Consider the following 25,931-nt stretch of genomic DNA (forward strand, 5'->3'; position numbering starts at 1 on the left):
TTGAATATCAATCAAATTTATGGTACACGTAGTAGGACTGATCGCCTCTTCCGTTGGCCGACGGCGCCTAGGAGCGTTCACAGATAAACTCGAGGGGCCTGGCACACATATCGTCGTGCCATTCATAGTCGTCCTGACCCCACATGTTGACACAGTCCTGGGCGTGACCTGGAAATGAACATTAAATACATTCAGTTCAATAGCATCGTAGAAGTAGCACATGTTGACACAGTCCTGGACGTGACCTGGAAATGAGCAATAAATACATTTACGTGGCATGAAAAAATATCAAGCTCAATGATCAAGAAAATAATACGAGGATAAAACTAATGTATAATTGAGTTACCAACCTTCAAACTTTCATCAGGAATAGAAAACTTAAACACGTAAACCTAACCGAAGTCAGAATCAACTTGAGGACAAATATCGCAGAAATATTCATAATGTAGTCGACAAAAAGCCTAGCGTATTTGTGGGTAAGAAACCTTCATAAATAAGTGTCGTTTGGTGATGTATACCTCCATCGAAATTGTTCGGCTGCCCGTTTGCCCAATCTCCAATGTCCAGGGCGATGTCCTGGTTATTGACCCATTGAAATGTGTCCTGGCCGAGAAGATCTTTCCCGCCGATCCAATACCCGGCTTAAAAAATCAAAATGGAAATACATAAGTGGCGTGAATGCCAGATTAGCTCTTAAGACCTCTGCAAGTATGTCTTTGTTCGCTGTCATTGTGAGCCGAGAGAACGTTGAGAAACAAAACAACAACATAGTAAGACTAAAAGTAGAACGCCGCGACAGACAATTGACTTTGTCGTGATAAAATACGCTACGACGCGATATGACAGTGACACACTTTGCCGCGATAGGACATTGACACGGTTCGCAGCGATAGGGAACTGAACATGTGATTAGATACCCACTGTGTCGATGCTGGTACACTTGGTGTTTCATCAACAGCGACTTGGCCGCCGAGTCAAGAACAACAAGGTCCCCGCCTGAAACAAACATTTCACATAGGTGTCAATATGTCGCTTAAAAATAATTGTGTTATGGTTAAAAAAGTGGCAACTACACGCATATTTCTGTTGAAACATGTGATTACTGAGCTATGGAAAGAACGTTGTTTAAAGAACTCCTCGTTCGGGTGTTCCTAACTAAGTCCTACGTAGGGTTCATAATGTAGAAGATAACTCGGTTTTAAAACTGTTTGTAACAGGAGAAAAAAATAGTATACTCAGTTACGCCTCGAGTGATTTATGTTGACGTTTGCCTGATCTGCTTTTATGCGCTCAGCTGATATCGGTCTAGTATAACGAATACATCGCTGTACATGGCTCCATTTGCCATTAAATTAACATAAAGTACGGGCCAAATCACAGGATTTGATTCCATTTACCTTCAGCCTGATTCCAGGACTCGACTCCATTGACCTTCAGCCAGATCACAGGACTCGACTCCATTTACCTTCAGCCTAATCACAGGACTCGACTCCATTTACCTTCAGCCTGATCCCAGGACTCGACTCCATTTACCTTCAGCCTAATCACAGGACTCGACTCCATTTACCTTCAGCCTGATCCCAGGACTCGACTCCATTTACCTTCAGCCTGATCCCAGGACTCGACTCCATTTACCTTCAGCCTGATTCCAGGACTCGGCTCCATTTACCTTCAGCCTGATCCCAGGACTCGACTCCATTTACCTTCAGCCTAATCACAGGACTCGACTCCATTTACCTTCAGCCTGATCCCAGGACTCGACTCCATTTACCTTCAGCCTGATTCCAGGACTCGGCTCCATTTACCTTCAGCCTGATCCCAGGACTCGACTCCATTTACCTTCAGCCTAATCACAGGACTCGACTCCATTTACCTTCAGACTGATCCCAGGACTCGACTCCATTTACTTTCAGCCTGATTCCAGGACTCGACTCCATTTACCTTCAACCTGATCCCAGGACTCGACTCCATTTACCTTCAGCCTGATTCCAGGACTCGACTCCAATTACCTTCAGCTAGATCACAGGACTCGACTCCATTTACCTTCAACCTGATCCCAGGACTCGACTCCATTTACCTTCAGCCTGATTCCAGGACTCGACTCCAATTACTTTCAGCCTGATCACAGGACTCGACTCAATTTACCTTCAGCCTGATCCCAGGACTCGACTCAATTTACCTTCAGCCTGATCCCAGGACTCGACTCCATTTACCTTCAGCCTGATTTCAGGACTCGACTCCATTTACTTTCAGCCTGATCCCAGGACTTGACTCCATTTACCATCAGCTTGTTCGCAGGACTCGACTCCATTTACCTACAGCCTGATCCCAGGACTCGACTCCATTTACCTTCAGCCTGATCCCAGGACTCGACTCCATTTACCTTCAGCCTGATCCCAGGACTCGACTCCATTTACTTTCAGCCTGATCCCAGGACTCGACTCCATTTACCTTCAGCCTGATCACAGAACTCGACTACATTTACCTTCAGCCTAATCACAGGACTCTACTCCATTTACCTTCAGCCTGATTCCAGGACTCGGCTCCATTTACCTTCAGCCTGATCCCAGGACTCGACTCCATTTACCTTCAGCCTAATCACAGGACTCGACTCCATTTACCTTCAGCCTGATCCCAGGACTCGACTCCATTTACCTTCAGCCTGATCCCAGGACTCGACTCCATTTACCTTCAGCCTAATCACAGGACTCGACTCCATTTACCTTCAACTTGATCCCAGGACTCGACTCCATTTACCTTCAGCCTAATCACAGGACTCGACTCCATTTACCTTCAGACTGATCCCAGGACTCGACTCCATTTACTTTCAGCCTGATTCCAGGACTCGACTCCATTTACCTTCAACCTGATCCCAGGACTCGACTCCATTTACCTTCAGCCTGATTCCAGGACTCGACTCCAATTACCTTCAGCCTGATCACAGGACTCGACTCCATTTACCTTCAGCCTGATCCCAGGACTCGACTCAATTTACCTTCAGCCTGATCCCAGGACTCGACTCCATTTACCTTCAGCCTGATTTCAGGACTCGACTCCATTTACTTTCAGCCTGATCCCAGGACTTGACTCCATTTACCATCAGCTTGTTCGCAGGACTCGACTCCATTTACCTTCAGCCTGATCCCAGGACTCGACTCCATTTACCTTCAGCCTGATCCCAGGACTCGACTCCATTTACCTTCAGCCTGATTCCAGGACTCGACTCCATTTACTTTCAGCCTGATCCCAGGACTCGACTCCATTTACCTTCAGCCTGATCACAGGACTCGACTACATTTACCTTCAGCCTAATCACAGGACTCTACTCCATTTACCTTCAGCCTGATTCCAGGACTCGGCTCCATTTACCTTCAGCCTGATCCCAGGACTCGACTCCATTTACCTTCAGCCTAATTACAGGACTCGACTCCATTTACCTTCAGCCTGATCCCAGGACTCGACTCCATTTACCTTCAGCCTGATCCCAGGACTCGACTCCATTTACCTTCAGCCTAATCACAGGACTCGACTCCATTTACCTTCAGCCTGATCCCAGGACTCGATTCCATTTACCGTCAGCCTGATCACAGGACTCGACTCCATTTACCGTCAGCCTGATCACAGGACTCGACTCTATTTACCTTCAGCCTGATTTCAGGACTTGACTTCATTTCGGAAAATAGCTCATTGAGCTAATGTTTCTTTTAACACATACCCGACTTTAAATAAAGATTTCTCTTTACCTTCAGTCTGATTCCAGGACTTGACTTCATTTCGGAAAATAGCTCATTGAGCTAATGTTTCTTGTTAACACATACCCGACTTTAAATAAAAATTTCTCTTTACCTTCAGTCTGATTCCAGGACTTGACTTCATTTCGGAAAATAGCTCATTGAGCTAATGTTTCTTGTTAACACATACCCGACTTTAAATAAAGATTTCTCTTTACCTTCAGTCTGATTCCAGGACTTGACTTCATTTACCTTCAGTCTAATCCCATGACTTGACTCCATATACCTTTAGTCTGATCCCAGGACTTGACTCCATTTACCATCAGCTTGTTCGCAGGACTCGACTCCATTGACCTTCAGCCAGATCACAGGACTCGACTTCATTTACCTTCAGCCTGATTCCAGGACTCGACTCCATTTACCTTCAGCCTGATCCAGGACTTGACTCCATTTACCATCAGCCTGATCAAGGACTTAACTTCATTTACCTTCAGCCTGATCCCAGGACTTAGCTCCATTTAGCTTCAGCTTGATCCCAGGACTTGGCTCCATTTGCCTTCAGCTTGATCAAGGACTTAGCTTCATTTACCTTCAGCCTGATCAAGGACTTAGCTTCCTTTACCATCAGCCTGATCAAGGACTTGGCTCCATTTACCATCAGCCTGATCAATGACTTAGCTTCATTTACCTTCAGCCTGATCCAGGACTCGACTCCATTTACCTTCAGCCTGATCCCAGGACTTGACTCCATTTACCATCAGCCTGATCAAGGACTAAGCTTCATTTACATTCAGCCTGATCCAGGACTCGACTCCTTTTACCTTCAGCCTGATCCAAGGACTTGGCTCCATTTACCTTCAGCTTGATCCCAGGACTTGGCTCCATTTACCTTCACCCTGATCCCATGACTTGCCTCCATTTACATTCAGCCTGATCCCAGGACTTGACTCCATTTACCTTCAGCCTGATCCCAGGACTTGACTCCATTTACCTTCAGCCTGATCCCAGGACTTGACTCCATTTACCTTTAGTCTGATCCCAGGACTCGACTCCATTTACATTCAGCCTGATCCCAGGACTTGGCTTCATTTATCTTTAGCCTGATCCCAGGACTTGACTCCATTTACCATCAGACTGATCACATGACTTGGCTTCATTTATCTTCAGCCTGATCCCAGGACTTGGCACCATTTACCTTCAGCCTGATCCCAGGACTTGACTCCATTTACCTTCAGCCTGATCCAGGACTCGACTCCATTTATAATTATATTATCATTTGGTACGGGGCCGATTTCAGAACTTGACTCCATTTACCTTCAGCCTGATTCAGGACTCGACTCCACATACCTCCAGCCTGATCACAGGGCTCGACTCTATTTACCTTCAGCCTGATCACAGAACTCGACTCCATTTACCTTCAACTTGATCCCAGGACTCGATTCCATTTACCTTCAGCCTGATCACAGGACTTGACTCCATTTACCTTTAGTCTGATCCCAGGACTTGACTCTATTTATTTTCAGCCTGATCCCAGGACTTGACTTCATTTACCTTCAGTCTGATCCAGGACTTGGCTCCATTTACCTTCAGCTTGATCCCAAGACTTGACTCCATTTACCTTCAGCTTGATCCCAGGACTTGACTCCATTTGCCTTCTGCCCGATCCCAGGACTCGACTCCTTTTACTTTCAGCCTGATCCCAGGACTTGGCTCCATTTACCTTCAGCTTGATCCCAGGACTTGGCTCCATTTACCTTCAGCTTGATCCCAGGACTCAACTCCATTTACCTTCACCCTGATCCCATGACTTGACTCCATTTACCTTCAGCTTGATCCCATGACTTGACTCCATTTACCTTCACCCTGATCCCATGACTTGACTCCATTAACCTTCACCCTGATCCCATGACTTGACTCCATTTACCTTCAGCCTGATCCCAGGACTTAACTCCATTTATTTTCAGCCTGATCCCAGGACTTGGCTTCATTTACCTTCAGCTTGATCCCAGGACTCGACTCCATTTACCTTCAGCTTGATCCCATGACTCGACTTCATTTACCTTCAGCCTGATACCAGGACTCGACTCCATTTACCTCCAGCCTAATCACAGGACTCGACTCCATTACCTTCAACCTGATCCCAGGACTTGACTCCATTTACCTTCAGCTTGATCCCAGGACTCGACTCCATTTACCTTCAACCAGATCACAGGAATCGACTCCATTTACCTTCAGCCTAATTCCTGGACTTGACTCCATTTACCTTTAGCCTGATCACAGGACTCGACTACATTTACCTTCAGCCTGATCCCAGGACTCGACTTCATTTGCCTTCAGTCTGATCCCATGACTCGACTTCATTTACCTTCAGTTTGATCCCATGACTCGACTTCATTTACCTTCAGCCTGATTCAGGACTAGACTCCATATACCTTCAGCCTGATTCAGGACTCGATTCCATTACCTTCAGATTGGCACATGGTCGAGGCCCGATCCCAGGACTTGACACCATTTACCTTCAGATTGACACATGGTCCGGGTCTCATTTCAGGACTTGACACCATTTACCTTTAAATTTACACATGGTCCGGGCCTCACTTCAGGACTCGACACCATTTACCTTCAGATTGACACATGGTCCTGGTCTCACTTCAGGACTTGACACCATTTACCTTTAAATTTACACATGGTCCGGGCCTCACTTCAGGACTTGACACCATTTACCTTCAGATTGACACATGGTCCGGGTCTCACTTCAGGACTTGACACCATTTACCTTCAGATTGACACATGGTCCGGGTCTCACTTCAGGATTTGACACCATTTACCTCAGATTGACACATGGTCCGGGTCTCACTTCAGGACTTGACACCATTTACCTTCAGATTGACACATGGTCCGGGCCTCACTTCAGGACTTGACACCATTTACCTTCAGATTGACACATGGTCCGGGTCTCACTTCAGGACTTGACACCATTTACCTTCAGATTGACACATGGTCCGGGTCTCACTTCAGGACTTGACACCATTTAACTTCAGATTGACACATGGTCCGGGTCTCATTTCAGGATTTGACATTTTAGGACATGACTCCATTTATCTTCAGATTGACACGTTGTACGGGCCTCATCCCAGGACATGACTCCATTTACCTTCAGATTGACACATGGTCCGGGCCTCATCCCAGGACTTGCGCTCGCTATGGATCTTTGCGCATAACTGAGCGGATCCTGCTGTGTTGGTAAACAACTGGTACCCGGCACTCGTGTCGCATGTTATCTGTCCCGCTACTGGAAAAGCGAACTATCAATCGTATCATGCTCGGCTACTTAAAGAGCTGATAGGATTATGCCGAGTTGATACGATTTGGGAAATATGGTAGACCGGACAAGGGGAAACGTCTATATAATGTGATGGTTGCGTTACTATTCTTGTATATAAGAAAATACGGATTTCAAATTCACGGTAATGAATAATGTATATCTAACATATATTTATATTTATATTTTATATTCATATCTCTCTCTCTCTCTCTCTCTCTCTCTCTCTCTCATTTAATTAAGATCAAATAAAACTGAAGTAAATCGGAGTATGGAGAATTTCAGAAAGACATTTTTTTCAGAACGATGCCAAATATTGTTACAATTTATAAGTTCATCTAATATAAAAAAAAACGATTGAGTGCCGAATGTTGTAGGGATAATTATTTCATTTACCTATGGTTGAAAAATGGCAACATTCAAGTGAAAATCATCACCAATTATATCCTTAGTACATAACTGACATATTCTTTTGTTTTTCTCAATGTTCAAATGTCTGCCCTTTTCAACAAGTAAAGAATGGTTGGTGGTCCTAAATTTACAACTTATTATACCAAGATTTCTTCAACATTTTATATACAAGTCATTTGGAAGAACTTTCAACAGGACTAGTCCAGTTTTGCATAAAGTGGTCATACAGTGTACTTTAAACAATTGACTTAAAATGACCGGGACTATTGACTGACTGACTTCTAAGAAATCAGACATACCGAGTTCGTTTAACGTATAGCTTACCACGGATGGCCATGGAGAAACATTAACATTTCTGTTTTGCAGTTCTAGAAACTTATCATGTAACAACTTAGATATTTTGCCCTCTTTTTCGTTCACAATCTTGCTCCGGGAACATAAAACTTTTGATTTTTTTTAACATATGTTTGTTACACCAAGTTAACTGTGCAACAGGCAGTAATGAGTGGAGGCTTTGAAATTGAGTATTAAATTGGAGTATCTCTGTTGAAACTGTTGAATTATTTTCAGAATGCTTTATATTTGACAACGCTGCAGGAAGTTCGCGAATTAAGGTAAAGGGCAAATTACACCACTCCGGAAGTGCCGGCTCATTGTTAAATGCATGATCTCTTTAATTACCACATGGCGGTGAATGAAAGCATGGTTAAACCATAATAGACCCTTGGCTGTTTTCCATATTTATAGGTTTTGAAGCTGAATGGTTTGTGATTTTAAAAAGCAAGCGTCCAAACAACACAATTTATCAATATTATAAGCATTAATCCAACAATCTACTTCTGCTTATGCACCAGCAACTTGTATAGTTACCAGTAAAACATGTTATGCGTCGTCTTGACAACCGTGAATGTGTTAAATGAATGATACAGAGTTAATAGTTTGGGAAGTGCAAGTTATACAGATAGCTGCTGATAGCTAGTGGTCAGTAGTAGTACGTACCAATATATCTATAAAAACAACAACGAAAAAACTTTTAAACAAACAATTTCAGACAGTTATCATTGATATTTTAAGTATTGTACCTGTTTTGAAAAATGACCATGACTGTGGTCAGTCTGGTGACCTTGATCTTTTATATGTTGATCTAAAATCAATAGGAATCTACAATATAGATTTACAGGTCATGACCAACCTCCCCACCAAGTTTGAGGACCGTAGACTCTTGATGATGATCGGACGAGGGTTTTGTGGTCAAGGTCACTGTAACCTGTACCGTTGACCTGCTGAACAGAAAACAAATCAGGATCATAATATACAGGTCATGACCAACCTCCCCACCAAGTTTGAGAACCGTAGACTCTTTATAAGTTTATACTGATCGGACGAGGATTTTTGTGGTCATGGTCACGTTAACCTGGACCGTTTACCTGCTGACCAGAAAACTAATCAGGATCATATACAGGTCATGAACAACCACCCTTGCAAGTTTGATGACCGTAGACCCAAGCATACTCATGTTACCGATCGTGCAAGCTTTTGTATTCAAGGTCATCCTTGATCTTTGACTTTCTGTCAGACTAGGGGTAATATTCTGTTCATGACAAACCTTCCTTCCATATTCGAGGACCGTACACCCTAATTAAGCGTTTTCAAGTTAAGAATTAGGGCTGGTATACCGACCGACCAACATGTGGAAACCAATATACCCCATCTTCTTCAAGGAGGTGGGGGTATTATAAGTTTGATACGTGTATACCTGTCGTCTGAACAGTGGTAGAGACTGGTGCGCATGCGTACTGGTTACATCCGTCAGAGTCACAACAAGAACTGCATACGTCACGTGATGAGAGGTCACGTCCCACTACTGGGTTACAGAGCTACAATGGCAATCAGGCAAAATAATTATTAGATATTTAATAGAAAATGCATCAACGAGATGTTGCAAATAAACACATATACACAAGGGCATCGAAACTATAACTAACCAATCAAAAGTTGACCTGCAACCAGCAGAACTTGGTCTTATAAAATGAACTGCATCAAGCAGAAATGAATCTTATGGCATGAACTGCGCCAAGCAGATATGGTTTTTTTAGAATGAACTGCGTCAAGCAGAAATAGGTCTTATAGAATAAACTGCGTCAAGCAGAAATGTGTCTTTTAGAATGAACCGCGCCAAGCAGATATGGGTCGTTTAGAATGAACTGCGTCAAGCATAAATGGGTATTAAAGAATAAACTTCGTCAAGCAGAAATGGGTCTTATATAATAAACTGCGTCAAGCAGAAGTGGGTCTTATAGAATGAACAGCATCAAGCAGAAATGGGTGCTATAGAATGAAGTGGGTCAAGCAGAAATGGGTCTTACAGAATAAACTGCGTCGAGCAGAAATGGGTGCTAAAGAATGAACTGCGGGGGTCTTATAGCATGTACAACGTCAAGCAGAAATGGGTCTTATAGAATGAACTGCGTCAAGCAGAAATAAATGGGTCCTATAAAATGAACATTGTCAAGCAGAAATGGGTCTGATAGAATAAACTGCGTGGGTCTCATAGAATGTACAGCGTCTAGCAGAAATGGGTTATATTGAATGAACTACGTCAAGCAGAAATGGGTCTTATAGAATGAACTGCGTGGGTCTCATAGAATGTACAGCGTCTAGCAGAAATGGGTTATATTGAATGAACTGCGTCAAGCAGAAATGGGTCTTATGGAATGAACTGCGTGGGTCTCATAGAATGTACAGCGTCTAGCAGAAATGGGTACTTTAGAATGAACTGCGTCGAGCAAAAATGGGTCTTATAGAATTAACTGCGTCAAGCAGGAATGGGTCTTTTAGAATGAACTGCGCCAAGCAGAAATAAATGAGTCCTTATAATGAATATTGTCAAGCAGAAATGGGTCTGATAGAATAAACTGCTTCAAGCAGAAATGGGTCCTTTAGAATGAACTGCGTGGGTCTCATAAAATGTACAGCGTCTAGCAGAAATGGGTTATATTGAATGAACTGCGTCAAGCAGAAATGGGTACTTTAGAATGAACTGCGTCAAGCAGAAATGGGTCTTATAGAATAAACTGCGTCAAGCAGAAATGGGTCTTTTAGAATGAACTGCGCCAAGCAGATATGGGTATTTTAGAATGAACTGCGCCAAGCAGAAATAGGTATTATAGAATGAACTTAATCAAGCAGATATGGGTCTTTTAGAATGAACTGCGTCAAGCAGAAATGAGTCTTAAAGAATGAACTGCGTCAAGCAGAAATGGGTCTTATAATATAATGTACTGCTGCCAGCAGAAATGGGTCTTATAAATTGAGCTGCGTGAAGCAGAAATGGGTCTTAAATGATAATCTGCGTCAATCAGAAATGGGTCTTATATAATAAACTGCGTCAAGCAGAAGTGGGTCTTATAAGTTGAACTGTGTCAAGCAGAAATGGGTCTTTAAGAATGAACTGCGCCAAGCAGATATGGGAATTTTAGAATGAACTGCGCCAAGCAGAAATGGGTATTATAGAATGAACTTAATCAAGCAGATATGGGTCTTTTAGAATGTACTGCGTCAAGCAGAAAGGGGTCTTAAAGAATCAACTGCGTCAAGCAGAAATGGGTCTAATTAAATAAACTGCGTCAAGCAGAAACGGGTCTTATAGAATAAACTGCGTCAAGAAGATATGGGTTCTAAGGAATGAACTGCGTCAAGAAGATATGGGTTCCATAGAATGAACTGCGTCAAGCAGAAATGGATCTTATTGAATAAACTGCGTCAAGCAGAAATGGATTTTATACTGTTAACTGCGTCAAGAAGAAATGGGTTCTATAGAATGAAAGGCATCAAGCAGAAATGGGTCTTATATAATGTTCTGCGTTAAGCAGAAATGGTTCTTATATAATAAACTGCGTTAAGCAGAAATGGGTTCTATAGAATGAACTGCGTCAAGCAAAAATGGGTCTTATAATATAATGTACTGCGTCCAGCAGAAATGGGTCTTATAAATTGAACTGCGTCAAGTAGAAATGGGTCTTAAATGATATAGTGCGTCGATCAGAAATGGGTCTTATATAATGAACTGCGTTAAGCAGAAATGGGTCTTATATAATGAACTGCCTCAAGCAGAAATGGGTCTTATAAGTTTAACTGCGTCAAGCAGAAAGGGGTCTTATAGAATAAAGTGCGTCAAGCAGAATAAGGTCTTATATAATGAATGGGTCGTATAGAATGAGCTGCATCACGCAGATGAAGGTGCCAAAATTTCCTTTGTAGTCATCATAATCAATAGCGTCAAAATTCTTTTATAAACATATTTATGCTTACGTCTGCTTTTCGCGTTTTTTAGAACAAAACAAATAGGGAAATGGAACACACAGTTATGTGTGTACACTGACCTCCTTCGCCTTGCATAACATATTGTAGGCAGTAGACGTACCGGAACCATATCTCTCAGCGTAGCATATCTGTAAATATATATAATGTATGTACCATTGCTGACCATACCTCTCGTTCAACCATATCTGTTCACATATTGTTTGTAACTTTGTTTAGCAAACCTCTAGTTAAAGCATATATTCATAGTTTAAACAGATTGAATGTAACATTGTTAACCATACCTCTCGTTAAAGCATATCTGTAAACATATTGGATGTAACATAACTCTAATTGAAGCATATTTAACAAATTTGAATAACCATAGCTCTCAGCGTAGTATATCTTTAAACTTAATGTACTGTAACATTGCTAAACATAGCTCTCAGCGTAGTATATCTTTAAACTTAATGTACTGTAATTGCTAAACATAGCTCTCAGCGTAGTATATCTTTAAACTTGATGTACTGTAACATTGCTAAACATAGCTCTCAGCGTAGTATATCTTTAAACTTGATGTACTGTAACATTGCTAAACATAGCTCTCAGCGTAGTATATCTTTAAACTTGATGTACTGTAACATTGCTAAACATAGCTCTCAGCGTAGTATATCTTTAAACTTGATGTACTGTAACATTGCTAAACATAGCTCTCAGCGTAGTATATCTTTAAACTTGATGTACTGTAACATTGCTAAACATAGCTCTCAGCGTAGTATATCTTTAAACTTGATGTACTGTAACATTGCTAAACATAGCTCTCAGCGTAGTATATCTTTAAACTTGATGTACTGTAACATTGCTAAACATAGCTCTCAGCGTAGTATATCTTTAAACTTGATGTACTGTAACATTGCTAAACATAGCTCTCAGCGTAGTATATCTTTGAACTTGATGTACTGTAACATTGCTAAACATAGCTCTCAGCGTAGTATATCTTTAAACTTGATGTACTGTAACATTGCTAAACATAGCTCTCAGCGTAGTATATCTTTAAACTTGATGTACTGTAACATTGCTAAACATAGCTCTCAGCGTAGTATATCTTTGAACTTAATGTACTGTAACATTGCTAAACATAGCTCTCAGCGTAGTATATCTTTGAACTTGATGTACTGTAACATTGCTAAACATAGCTCTCAGCGTAGTATATCTTTAAACTTGATGTACTGTAACATTGCTAAACATAGCTCTCAGCGTAGTATATCTTTAAACTTGATGTACTGTAACATTGCTAAACATAGCTCTCAGCGTAGTATATCTTTAAACTTGATGTACTGTAACATTGCTAAACATAGCTCTCAGCGTAGTATATCTTTAAACTTGATGTACTGTAACATTGCTAAACATAGCTCTCAGCGTAGTATATCTTTAAACTTGATGTACTGTAACATTGCTAAACATAGCTCTCAGCGTAGTATATCTTTGAACTTAATGTACTGTAACATTGCTAAACATAGCTCTCAGCGTAGTATATCTTTGAACTTAATGTACTGTAACATTGCTAAACATAGCTCTCAGCGTAGTATATCTTTGAACTTAATGTACTGTAACATTGCTAAACATAGCTCTCAGCGTAGTATATCTTTGAACTTAATGTACTGTAACATTGCTAAACATAGCTCTCAGCGTAGTATATCTTTGAACTTAATGTACTGTAACATTGCTAAACATAGCTCTCAGCGTAGTATATCTTTAAACTTAATGTACTGTAACATTGCTAAACATAGCTCTCAGCGTAGTATATCTTTAAACTTGATGTACTGTAACATTGCTAAACATAGCTCTCAGCGTAGTATATCTTTAAACTTGATGTACTGTAACATTGCTAAACATAGCTCTCAGCGTAGTATATCTTTAAACTTGATGTACTGTAACATTGCTAAACATAGCTCTCAGCGTAGTATATCTTTAAACTTGATGTACTGTTACATTGCTAAACATAGCTCTCAGCGTAGTATATCTTTAAACTTGATGTACTGTAACATTGCTAAACATAGCTCTTAGCGTAGTATATCTTTAAACTTGATGTACTGTAACATTGCTAAACATAGCTCTCAGCGTAGTATATCTTTAAACTTGATGTACTGTTACATTGCTAAACATAGCTCTCAGCGTAGTATATCTTTAAACTTGATGTACTGTAACATTGCTAAACATAGCTCTCAGCGTAGTATATCTTTAAACTTGATGTACTGTAACATTGCTAAACATAGCTCTTAGCGTAGTATATCTTTAAACTTGATGTACTGTAACATTGCTAAACATAGCTCTCAGCGTAGTATATCTTTAAACTTGATGTACTGTAACATTGCTAAACATAGCTCTCAGCGTAGTATATCTTTAAACTTGATGTACTGTAACATTGCTAAACATAGCTCTCAGCGTAGTATATCTTTAAACTTGATGTACTGTAACATTGCTAAACATAGCTCTCAGCGTAGTATATCTTTAAACTTGATGTACTGTAACATTGCTAAACATAGCTCTCAGCGTAGTATATCTTTGAACTTGATGTACTGTAACATTGCTAAACATAGCTCTCAGCGTAGTATATCTTTGAACTTGATGTACTGTAACATTGCTAAACATAGCTCTCAGCGTAGTATATCTTTAAACTTGATGTACTGTAACATTGCTAAACATAGCTCTCAGCGTAGTATATCTTTAAACTTGATGTACTGTAACATTGCTAAACATAGCTCTCAGCGTAGTATATCTTTAAACTTGATGTACTGTAACATTGCTAAACATAGCTCTCAGCGTAGTATATCTTTAAACTTGATGTACTGTAACATTGCTAAACATAGCTCTCAGCGTAGTATATCTTTGAACTTAATGTACTGTAACATTGCTAAACATAGCTCTCAGCGTAGTATATCTTTGAACTTAATGTACTGTAACATTGCTAAACATAGCTCTCAGCGTAGTATATCTTTGAACTTAATGTACTGTAACATTGCTAAACATAGCTCTCAGCGTAGTATATCTTTGAACTTAATGTACTGTAACATTGCTAAACATAGCTCTCAGCGTAGTATATCTTTAAACTTAATGTACTGTAACATTGCTAAACATAGCTCTCAGCGTAGTATATCTTTAAACTTGATGTACTGTAACATTGCTAAACATAGCTCTCAGCGTAGTATATCTTTAAACTTGATGTACTGTAACATTGCTAAACATAGCTCTCAGCGTAGTATATCTTTAAACTTGATGTACTGTAACATTGCTAAACATAGCTCTCAGCGTAGTATATCTTTAAACTTGATGTACTGTTACATTGCTAAACATAGCTCTCAGCGTAGTATATCTTTAAACTTGATGTACTGTAACATTGCTAAACATAGCTCTCAGCGTAGTATATCTTTAAACTTGATGTACTGTAACATTGCTAAACATAGCTCTTAGCGTAGTATATCTTTAAACTTGATGTACTGTAACATTGCTAAACATAGCTCTCAGCGTAGTATATCTTTAAACTTGATGTACTGTTACATTGCTAAACATAGCTCTCAGCGTAGTATATCTTTAAACTTGATGTACTGTAACATTGCTAAACATAGCTCTCAGCGTAGTATATCTTTAAACTTGATGTACTGTAACATTGCTAAACATAGCTCTTAGCGTAGTATATCTTTAAACTTGATGTACTGTAACATTGCTAAACATAGCTCTCAGCGTAGTATATCTTTAAACTTGATGTACTGTAACATTGCTAAACATAGCTCTCAGCGTAGTATATCTTTAAACTTGATGTACTGTAACATTGCTAAACATAGCTCTCAGCGTAGTATATCTTTAAACTTGATGTACTGTAACATTGCTAAACATAGCTCTCAGCGTAGTATATCTTTAAACTTGATGTACTGTAACATTGCTAAACATAGCTCTTAGCGTAGTATATCTTTAAACTTGATGTACTGTAACATTGCTAAACATAGCTCTCAGCGTAGTATATCTTTGAACTTGATGTACTGTAACATTGCTAAACATAGCTCTCAGCGTAGTATATCTTTGAACTTAATGTACTGTAACATTGCTAAACATAGCTCTTAGCGTAGTATATCTTTAAACTTGATGTACTGTAACATTGCTAAACATAGCTCTCAGCGTAGTATATCTTTGAACTTGATGTACTGTAACATTGCTAAACATAGCTCTTAGCGTAGTATATCTTTAAACTTGATGTACTGTAACATTGCTAAACATAGCTCTCAGCGTAGTATATCTTTGAACTTGATGTACTGTAACATTGCTAAACATAGCTCTCAGCGTAGTATATCTTTGAACTTAATGTACTGGAACATTGCTAAACATAGCTCTTAGCGTAGTATATCTTTGAACTTAATGTACTGGAACATTGCTAAACATAGCTCTCAGCGTAGTATATCTTTGAACTTAATGTACTGGAACATTGCTAAACATAGCTCTCAGCGTAGTATATCTTTGAACTTAATGTACTGGAACATTGCTAAACATAGCTCTCAGCGTAATATATCTTTTAACTTCATGTACTGGAACATTGCTAAACATAGCTCTTAGCGTAGCATATCTGTAAATTTATGTAAATAAATGTAGTATTTCTAATAAAAGCTCTCAACGTAGCATATCAGTATATTGAGTGCAGTACTTTTGCTAATCATAGCTGTCAGTGTACTGCACTGTGGAAAATACACTCTGCGTAGAAAATCTAAAAAATGAATAAAAATCAGCGATATTTGTCTAGCATGACAATAGAAATTTTATTTCCATTTTATATTAACCAATGAAAATTTCCAATGAGGACTGATGTTATATTGCCATTATGGGCTTTCTTTACTATAAATTAAACAATACTTGGCCATGCCGAGTTTCCGTAGGTGGTATGTAATTTAGGAACCAATTATAACACATGGTTTCTATTTATAGCAACTATTCAATACCTGACCATCCGGACACGTGACCTGTGTATTGCAGTTTTCAGGACTGGACACACTCAAACATTGGTAGCAACTCAAGGCGTCTGAAAGTAAGCAAATTGTGTAATGGCATGCCCGGTGGCCAAAAACACACCATATTACCGTGTTTAAGAGCACAAGGTCCAACGAGAGACACTCAACGAGAGATACACACAACGAGAGACAAAATGAGAGCTACTCAACGAGAGATACACAACAAAATATATTAAACGAGAGATACACAACAGAATTTACTCAACGAGAGATACACAACAAAATATACTCAACGAGAGATACACAACAAAATATACTCAACGAGAGATACACAAAAAATACATAAAACGAGAGATACACAACAAAATGTACTCAACGAGAGATACACAAAAAATATATAAAACGAGAGATACACAACAAAATATACTCAACGAGAGATACACAACAAAATATACTCATCGAGAGATACACAACAAAATATACTCAACGAGAGATACACAACAAAATATACTCAACGAGAGATACACAAAAAATATATAAAACGAGAGATACACAACAAAATATACTCAACGAGAGATACACAACAAAATATACACAACGAGAGATACACAACATAATATACTCAACGAGAGATACACAACAAAATATACTCAACGAGAGATACACGACAAAATATACTCAACGAGAGACACTCAAAAAATATATAAAACGAGAGATACACAACAAAATATACTCAACGAGAGACACACAATAAATTATACTCGACGAGAGACACACGACAATATATACTCAACGAGAGACACACGACAATATATACTCAACGAGAGAAACACAACAAAATATACTCAACGAGAGATACACGACAAAATATACTTAACGAGAGACACACAACAAAATATACTCAACGAGAGACACACAACAAAATATACTTAACGAGAGACACACAACAAAATATACTCATCGAGGGATACACAACAAAATATACTCAACGAGAGATACAAAACAAAATATACTCAACGAGAGATACTCAACGAGAGATACACAACAAAATACACTCAACGAGAGACACACAACAAAATATACTCAACGAGAGACACACAACAAAGTATACTTAACGAGAGACACACAACAAAATATAATTAAAGAGATACACACAACAAAATATACTCAACGAGAGATACACAACAAAATATACTCAACGAGAGATACTCAACGAGAGATACACAACAAAATATACTCAACGAGAGATACACAACAAAATATACTCAACGAGAGACACACAACAAAATATACTCAACTCTTTGTGGAAAAACCATGAACATTGACATGGATATTTTTCATGTACGTCTGTTAACGGAAAACGAGCCAAATGAAATGGTGTCATCCAAAATGTCTGTCACTGTTGTATATAATGGGCCCTGTATGGTATGGCTAGAGACTTACTCTCTTTTTTTGTATTCAAGCCACAGTTCTGATAGATAAACTCGAGTTGGAATTGAATATAATCGTCTTGTGGTGTATACATGATCTCAAAAAGTACAATCCATTATATTATTGATTTGTAGACTAAGTGAGCTTAATTTGGCCCCTTTGACCCCTACATCTCTGAAATGTACGTTTCACTTGTACAATTCTAAAAAATAAGGCATTACATCATTATAATCATTTGTTTGTTCAAAATGTATAAAAATCCAACTGACATAAACTTTGTTGGCCGCACGCAACACTTTTATTATATCAGAACCAGATTTGTTTATATAATGAAATATATAATATATTAAAAAAATAATTTCTGAAGTTTGTCTTTTAAGTATTCATTGTTTAATGATTCCAGAATTAAATAGAACAAATAAAAAGGAACATTTTCAAATTGGAATAAAATGAGACGACAATTCACGTTAAAATCTCTTAACACCTTTCTTTAAAAAAAAATACGCAGTTGATTAATATGCATTTATTGCAGTTTCATTTTTTTCTGTACATTTTGGTTGTAGGTAACTTGAACTACATACACTCTATTATCATTTCACTTTCTGATTTTTTTTTACTTAAACGTAACCCAGATATTTTTATAGTATACTAAAACATTTAAAAATAAGGTTATAAAATGCTATGGTGCCACTATAAAGTATCGGTTAAAAATAGATTGGGCCTCTATAGCTGTCAAAACGTCATAATTGTTAACCCCAAATGCAAATAATATTTCATAATCAAGACCAATGGCTTATTTCTTTCTATATAAATGTATTACTTACTAAACTAAATAATTAAAACAAAGACGATTAAGATTTTATTGGTTACAAATTGATTAAGTCTTGAGAACCATGCTGGTTTTTCATTTAAAAAAAAATAGTATAAATGTCTTGATATAAAGGTATAATTTAAGTTTCTTAATTTTATGCTTAAGAAGCAAACTGTAAAAAGTTAACGTGTATATATATATTTTATATTGGAATAAATGAAACTGGGTATCTGTGTACATTATTATATGCAAGTTTAATGTCTTACTATTTTCATTAATTGTACAATTAAACATGACCAAGTGCACGGTGAGTAAACAACACAACCACATGGACGGTGAGTAAACAACACGACCACGTGTTCGGTGAGTAAACAACACGACCACGTGCACGGTGAGTAAACAACACGACCACATGGACGGTGAGTAAACAACACGACCACGTGCACGGTGAGTAAACACCACGACCACGTGTACGGTGAGTAAACAACACATAAACGTGTACGGTGAGTAAACAACACGACCACGTGAACGGTGAGTAAAAAATACGACCACGTGCACGGTGAGTAAATAACACAACGAAGTGCACGGTAAGTAAACAACATAGTCACGTGCACGGTGAGTAAACAACACGACCATGTGCACGGTGAGTAAACAACACGACCACATGGACGGTGAGTAAACAACACGACCACGTGTACGGTGAGTAAACAACACAGTCACATGTACGGTGAGTAAACAACACGACCACGTACACTGTGAGTAAAAAACACGACCACCTGTACGGTGAGTAAACAACACGACCACGTGTTCGGTGAGTAAACAACACGACCAAGTGCACCGTCATTAAACAACACGACCAAGTGCACGGTCAGTAAACAATGCATACACAACACGATCACGTGTTCGCTGAGTAAACAACACAACCATGTGCACGGTGATTAAACAATACTATCATGTACTGTACGGTTAGTAAACAACACGACGCGCTATATGTTTTTTTACAATATTGATCCCTTATTTTTATGTTTTGTATGTAACGGATCATTTAGTGCTTCATGTTTTGCAGACCATGAATCACTTAATGCTTTGTGTTGTATGCAATTGATCAATTAATAGTTCATGATTTGTATATTACGGATCACTTAGTGCTACGTATTTAATATACTATAGATCACTTAATCTTTTATGTTTTGTTTATTATGGACCACCGTGTAATGTGTTTTTATTATATGGATCACATAATCTTTCATATTTTTTTCTTTTACTGCGGATCACCTTATGCTACATGTTGTTTTGTATACTATGAATAATTTCATAGATTATGTTTGATATATTACGGATCACTTAGTGCTACTTGTTTTGTACACTATGGATCACTGAATAAATTATGTATTGTATACTGCAGAACATTTTTGTTTTGTATACTATTGAACACTTATTGCTTCATATTGTGTACGCTACGGATCAATTAATGATGCATGTTCTTAATACTACGGATCACTTTAATGTTTTATGTTTTGCACACCACAGTCATTTAATGATTCATGTTCTGTATGCTCTATGTTGTGTGAAATACGGATCACTTCATGCTTCATGAATTCCATAATACGGATCACTTAAAGCTTCATGATTTCTATAATACGGATCACTTCATGCTTCATGATTTCTATAATACGGATCACTTAAAGCTTCATGATTTCTATAATACGGATCATTTTATGCTTCATGATTTCTATCATACGGATCACTTAAAGCTTCATGATTTCTATAATACGGATCACTTAAAGCTTCATGATTTCTATAATACGGATCACTTCATGCTTCATGATTTCTATAATACGGGTCACTTAAAGCTTCATGATTTCTATAATACGGATCACTTAAAGCTTCATGATTTCTATAATACGGATCACTCCATGTTCATGATTTCTTTAATACGGATCACTTCATGATTCATGATTTCTTTAATACGGATCACTTCATGATTAATGATTTCTTTAATACGGATCACTTCATGATTCATGATTTCTTTAATACGGATCAATCAATGTTTCATGATTTCTTTGATACGGATCACTTCATGATTCATGATTTCTATAATAAGTTTCACTTTATCTTTCATGTATCGTATACTGCAATACACGTATTGCCACGTATCTTGTATACTACGGATCATTTAGTGTTGCATGCTTTGTATACTATGGGTGATGTAGTGTTGTTGTTGTTGAGTTTATTTAGGTCTACCCGAGCCCTATAGTAGCTGCATAATTGCATGGCCCCGTCACACCCCCTTATATGACTGAAACATATTTTTGAGGCCAATGGGGGAGTTTTATTCCAACCGTTTTTTGGGGGATATTCGCCAAACGAGTAATTTTGAACCCCAAATGACGCGGGCAGTACGAGGAATGACATCTAGAGTGGTCCCACAGCTCTGACTATTGGATATGGATCTAGTGCTTCATGTGGCCACACCATTTATAGATGCACGCACCAGTATAGCAATGGTCGTGTCCCTATAGATGCACGCACCAGCATAGCAATGGTCGTGTCCCTATAGATGCACGCACCAGTATAGCAATGGTCGTGTCCCTATAGATGCACGCACCAGTATAGCAATGGTCGTGTCACTATAGATGCACGCACAAGTATAGCAATGGTCGTGTCCCTATAGATGCACGCACAAGCATAGCAATGGTCGTGTCCCTATAGATGCACGCACCAGCATAGCAATGGTCGTGTCTCTATAGATGCACGCACAAGCATAGCAATGGTCGTGTCCCAAAGCAATGGTCGTGTCCCTATAGATGCACGCACAAGTATAGCAATGGTCGTGTCCCTATAGATGCACGCACAAGCATAGCAATGGTCGTGTCCCTATAGATGCACGCACAAGCAAAGCAATGGTCGTGTCTCTAATAAGCATAGCAATGGTCGTGTCCCTATAGGTGCACGCACCAGCATAGCAATGGTCGTGTCCCTATAGGTGCACGCACCAGCATAGCAATGGCCGTGTCCCTATAGGTTCACGCACCAGCAGAGCAATGGCCGTGTCCCTATATGTGCACGCACCAGCATAGCAATGGCCGTGTCCCTATAGGTGCACGCACCAGCATAGCAATGGCCGTGTCCCTATAGGTGCACGCACAAGCATAGCAATGGTCGTGTCCCTATAGGTGCACGCACCAGCATAGCAATGGTCGTGTCCCTATAGATACACGCACCAGCATAGCAATGGTCGTGTCCCTATAGATGCACGCACCAGCATAGCAATGATCGTGTCCCTATAGATGCACGCACTAGCATAACAATGGTCGTGTCCCTATAGATGCACGCACCAGCATAGCAATGGTCGTGTCACTATAGATGCACGCACCAGCATAGCAATGGTCGTGCCCCTATAGATGCACGCACCAGCATAGCAATGGTCGTGCCCCTATAGATGCACGCACCAGCATAGCAATGGTCGTGTCCCTATAGATGCACGCACGGTCGTTTCCCGATAGACGCACGCACAAGCATAGCAATGGTCGTTTCCCGATAGATGCACGCACCAGTATAGCAATGGTCGTATCCTTATAGATGCACGCACAAGCATAGCAAAGGTCGTGTCCCTATAGATGCACGCACAAGCATAGCAATGGTCGTGTCTCTATAGATGCACGAACAAGCATAGCAATGGTCGTGTCCCTATAGATGCACGCACCAGTATAGCAATGGTCGTGTCTCTATAGATGCACGCACAAGCATAGCAATGGTCTTGTCCCTGTAGATGCACGCACAAGCATAGCAATGGTCGTGTCCCTATAGATGCACGCACCAGTATAGCAATGATCGTGTCCCTATAGATGCACGCACAAGCAAAGCAATGGTCGTGTCCCTATAGATGCACGCACCAGTATAGCAATTGTCGTGTCCCTATAGATGCACGCACCAGTATAGCAATGGTCGTGTCCCTATAGATGCACGCACAAGCATAGCAATGGTCGTGTCCCGATAGATGCACGTACAAGCATAGCAATGGTCGTGTCCCTATAGATGCACGCACGGTCGTTTCCCGATAGACGCACGCACAAGCATAGCAATGGTCGTGTCCCGATAGATGCACGCACCAGTATAGCAATGGTCGTGTCCCTATAGATGCACGCACCAGCATAGCAATGGTCGTGTCCCTACAGATGCACGCACCAGTATAGCAATGGTCGTGTCCCTATAGATGCACGCACAAGCATAGCAATGGTCGTGTCCCTATAGATGCACGAACAAGCATAGCAATGGTCGTTTCCCTATAGATTCACGCACAATCATAGCAATGGTCGTGTCCCTATAGATGCACGCACCAGTATAGCAATGGTCGTGTCCCTATAGATGCACGCATCAGTATAGCAATGGTCGTGTCCCTGTAGATGCACGCACAAGTATAGCAATGGTCGTGTCACGATAGATGCACGCACCAGTATAGCAATGGTCGTGTCCCTATAGATGCACGCACCAGTATTGCAATGGTCGTGTCCCTATAGATGCACGCACCAGTATAGCAATGGTCGTGTCCCTATAGATGCACGCACCAGTATTGCAATGGTCGTGTCCCTATAGATGCACGCACCAGTATAGCAATTGTCGTGTCCCTATAGATGCACGCACCAGTATAGCAATGGTCGTGTCCCTATAGATGCACGCACCAGTATAGCAATGGTCGTGTCCCTATAGATGCACGCACCAGTATAGCAATGGTCGTGTCACTATAGATGCACGCACAAGCATAGCAATGGTCGTGTCCCTATAGATGCACGCACTAGCATAGCAATGGTCGTGTCCCTATAGATGCACGCACAAGCATAACAATGGTCGTGTCCCTATAAATGCACGCACAAGCATAGCAATGGTCGTGTCCTTATAGATGCACGCACAAGCATAACAATGGGCGCACAAGCATAGCAATGGTCGTGTCCCTATAGATGCACGCACCAGTGTAGCAATGGTCGTGTCCCTATAGATGCACGCACCAGTATAGCAATGGTCGTGTCCCTATAGATGCACGCACCAGTATAGCAATGGTCGTGTCCCTATAGATGCACGCACAAGTATAGCAATGGTCGTGTCCCTAAAGGTGCACGCACCAGCATAGCAATCTTCGTGTCCCTATAGGTGCACGCACCAGCATAGCAATGGTCGTGTCCCTATAGGTGCACGCACCAGCATAGCAATGGTCGTGTCCCTACAGATGCACGCACCAGTATAGCAATGGTCGTGTCCCTATAGATGCATGCACCAGCATAGCAATGGACGTGTCCCGATAGATGCACGTACAAGCATAGCAATGGCCGTGTCCTTATAGATGCACGCACGGTCGTTTCCCGATAGACGCACGCACAAGCATAGCAATGGTCGTTTCCCGATAGCACCAGCATAGCAGTGGTCGTGTCCCTATAGATGCACGCACCAGTATAGCTATGGTCGTTTCCCTATAGATGCACGCATTAAGATGCACGCCCTAGGATAGAAAATCTGGCATAATAATTATATGTTAAACTTTATATTAAATATCTCCTCATTTGTGTTGATGTTGATTCTTAACTTTGCTTAGCAGTGGTCGTGTCCCTATAGATGCACGCACCAGTATAGCTATGGTCGTTTCCCTATAGATGCACGCATTAAGATGCACGCCCTAGGATAGAAAATCTGGCATAATAATTATATGTTAAACTTTATATTAAATATCTCCTCATTTGTGTTGATGTTGATTCTTAACTTTGCTTACTACTTAAATAATAATATAATTTACCTGCATGTACAAATCCGAAGATTGTAAATAGAAAAGTCTTCAATACGTATGACATGGCGTTAGAGGTCTCTATCTATAAAATCTGTGGTTAGTGCGGCTTTTGACGAAGTCGTGTGCTACAGTTATGTAAGGTCACTCCTACAACACCATACTGTCCATATAGAGGTAATCTACACACTGCTGTCATGATCGAACCAACGGAAAGGCCAATGCGAAAGGTTACATTTTCGGGCAACGTCGTATTAATTTCCTGCACCTTATAAATTTCTTTTATTCCACAGAAAATGATTTATTCTTTATTTTCGCCAAAACTAAAATAGGATGCTTTAGAAAAGAAAAGTTATCATGATTAATTTGATGAGGTGAATTACACTTTGATTCCTATTGTGTTATATAACCATGGATACCATGGTGTTCAATATCCTTATAAGTTCCATTATATGTGTCACGAAAATTTTAGGATTACCTGATAAGGGCTTAAGCATTGCCTGGTGTTAAGAATAGTAAATATAGACCAGTTATACAACATTATAAGTTTACAATATAGCCGGGTTTACAATATATGTTTACAATATAGCCGGGTTTACAATATATGTTTACAATATAGCCTGGTTTACAATATATGTTTACAATATAGGTTTACAAGATAGGTTTACAAGATAGGTTTACAATGTAAGTTTACAACATAGGTTTACAATCTAAGTTTACAACATAGGTTTACAATGTAAGTTTGCAATAGTTGTTTACAATATAAGTTTACAGTATAGGCTTAAAATGTAAGTTTACAACATAGGTTTACAATGTAAGTTTGCAATAGTTGTTTACAATATAAGTATAGGCTTACAATGTAAGTTTACAACATAGGTTTACAATGTAAGTTTGCAGTAGTTGTTTACAACATAAGTTTACAATATAGGCTTACAATGTAAGTTTACAACATAGGTTTACAATGTAAGTTTACAACATAGGTTTACAATGTAAGTTTACAACATAGGTTTACAATACAGGTTTACAATATAATAACCGTCTTAATCTTACCTTTAAACATGGCTCCGGTATGGTGGCTGATATCTGCCATTTAGTAGTTGTGCATTTCCACCGCGAATGGTAGAACTCAGTTACCACAGAAAACACAGATGGACAGAAA

The 25,931-nt window shown here is 39.7% G+C and overlaps 1 protein-coding gene across 1 annotated transcript; it reads right to left on the reverse strand.

Annotated features, from left to right (window-relative positions):
- LOC128221543 (uncharacterized) lies at nucleotides 1-25,931 on the reverse strand. Its single transcript, XM_052930149.1, has 8 exons — nucleotides 25,823-25,931; nucleotides 16,749-16,828; nucleotides 11,847-11,915; nucleotides 9,221-9,341; nucleotides 6,886-7,023; nucleotides 922-996; nucleotides 519-641; nucleotides 1-168 (listed from the first exon to the last, which is right to left on the reverse strand). Exons 1-8 carry the CDS (start codon nucleotides 25,860-25,862, stop codon nucleotides 68-70), a joined length of 747 nt encoding a protein of 248 aa, XP_052786109.1. The 5' UTR covers nucleotides 25,863-25,931; the 3' UTR covers nucleotides 1-67.

Source organism: Mya arenaria, chromosome 16 (assembly GCF_026914265.1).
Source record: "Mya arenaria isolate MELC-2E11 chromosome 16, ASM2691426v1".
In the NCBI taxonomy this organism is placed as follows: Eukaryota; Metazoa; Mollusca; class Bivalvia; order Myida; family Myidae; genus Mya; species Mya arenaria.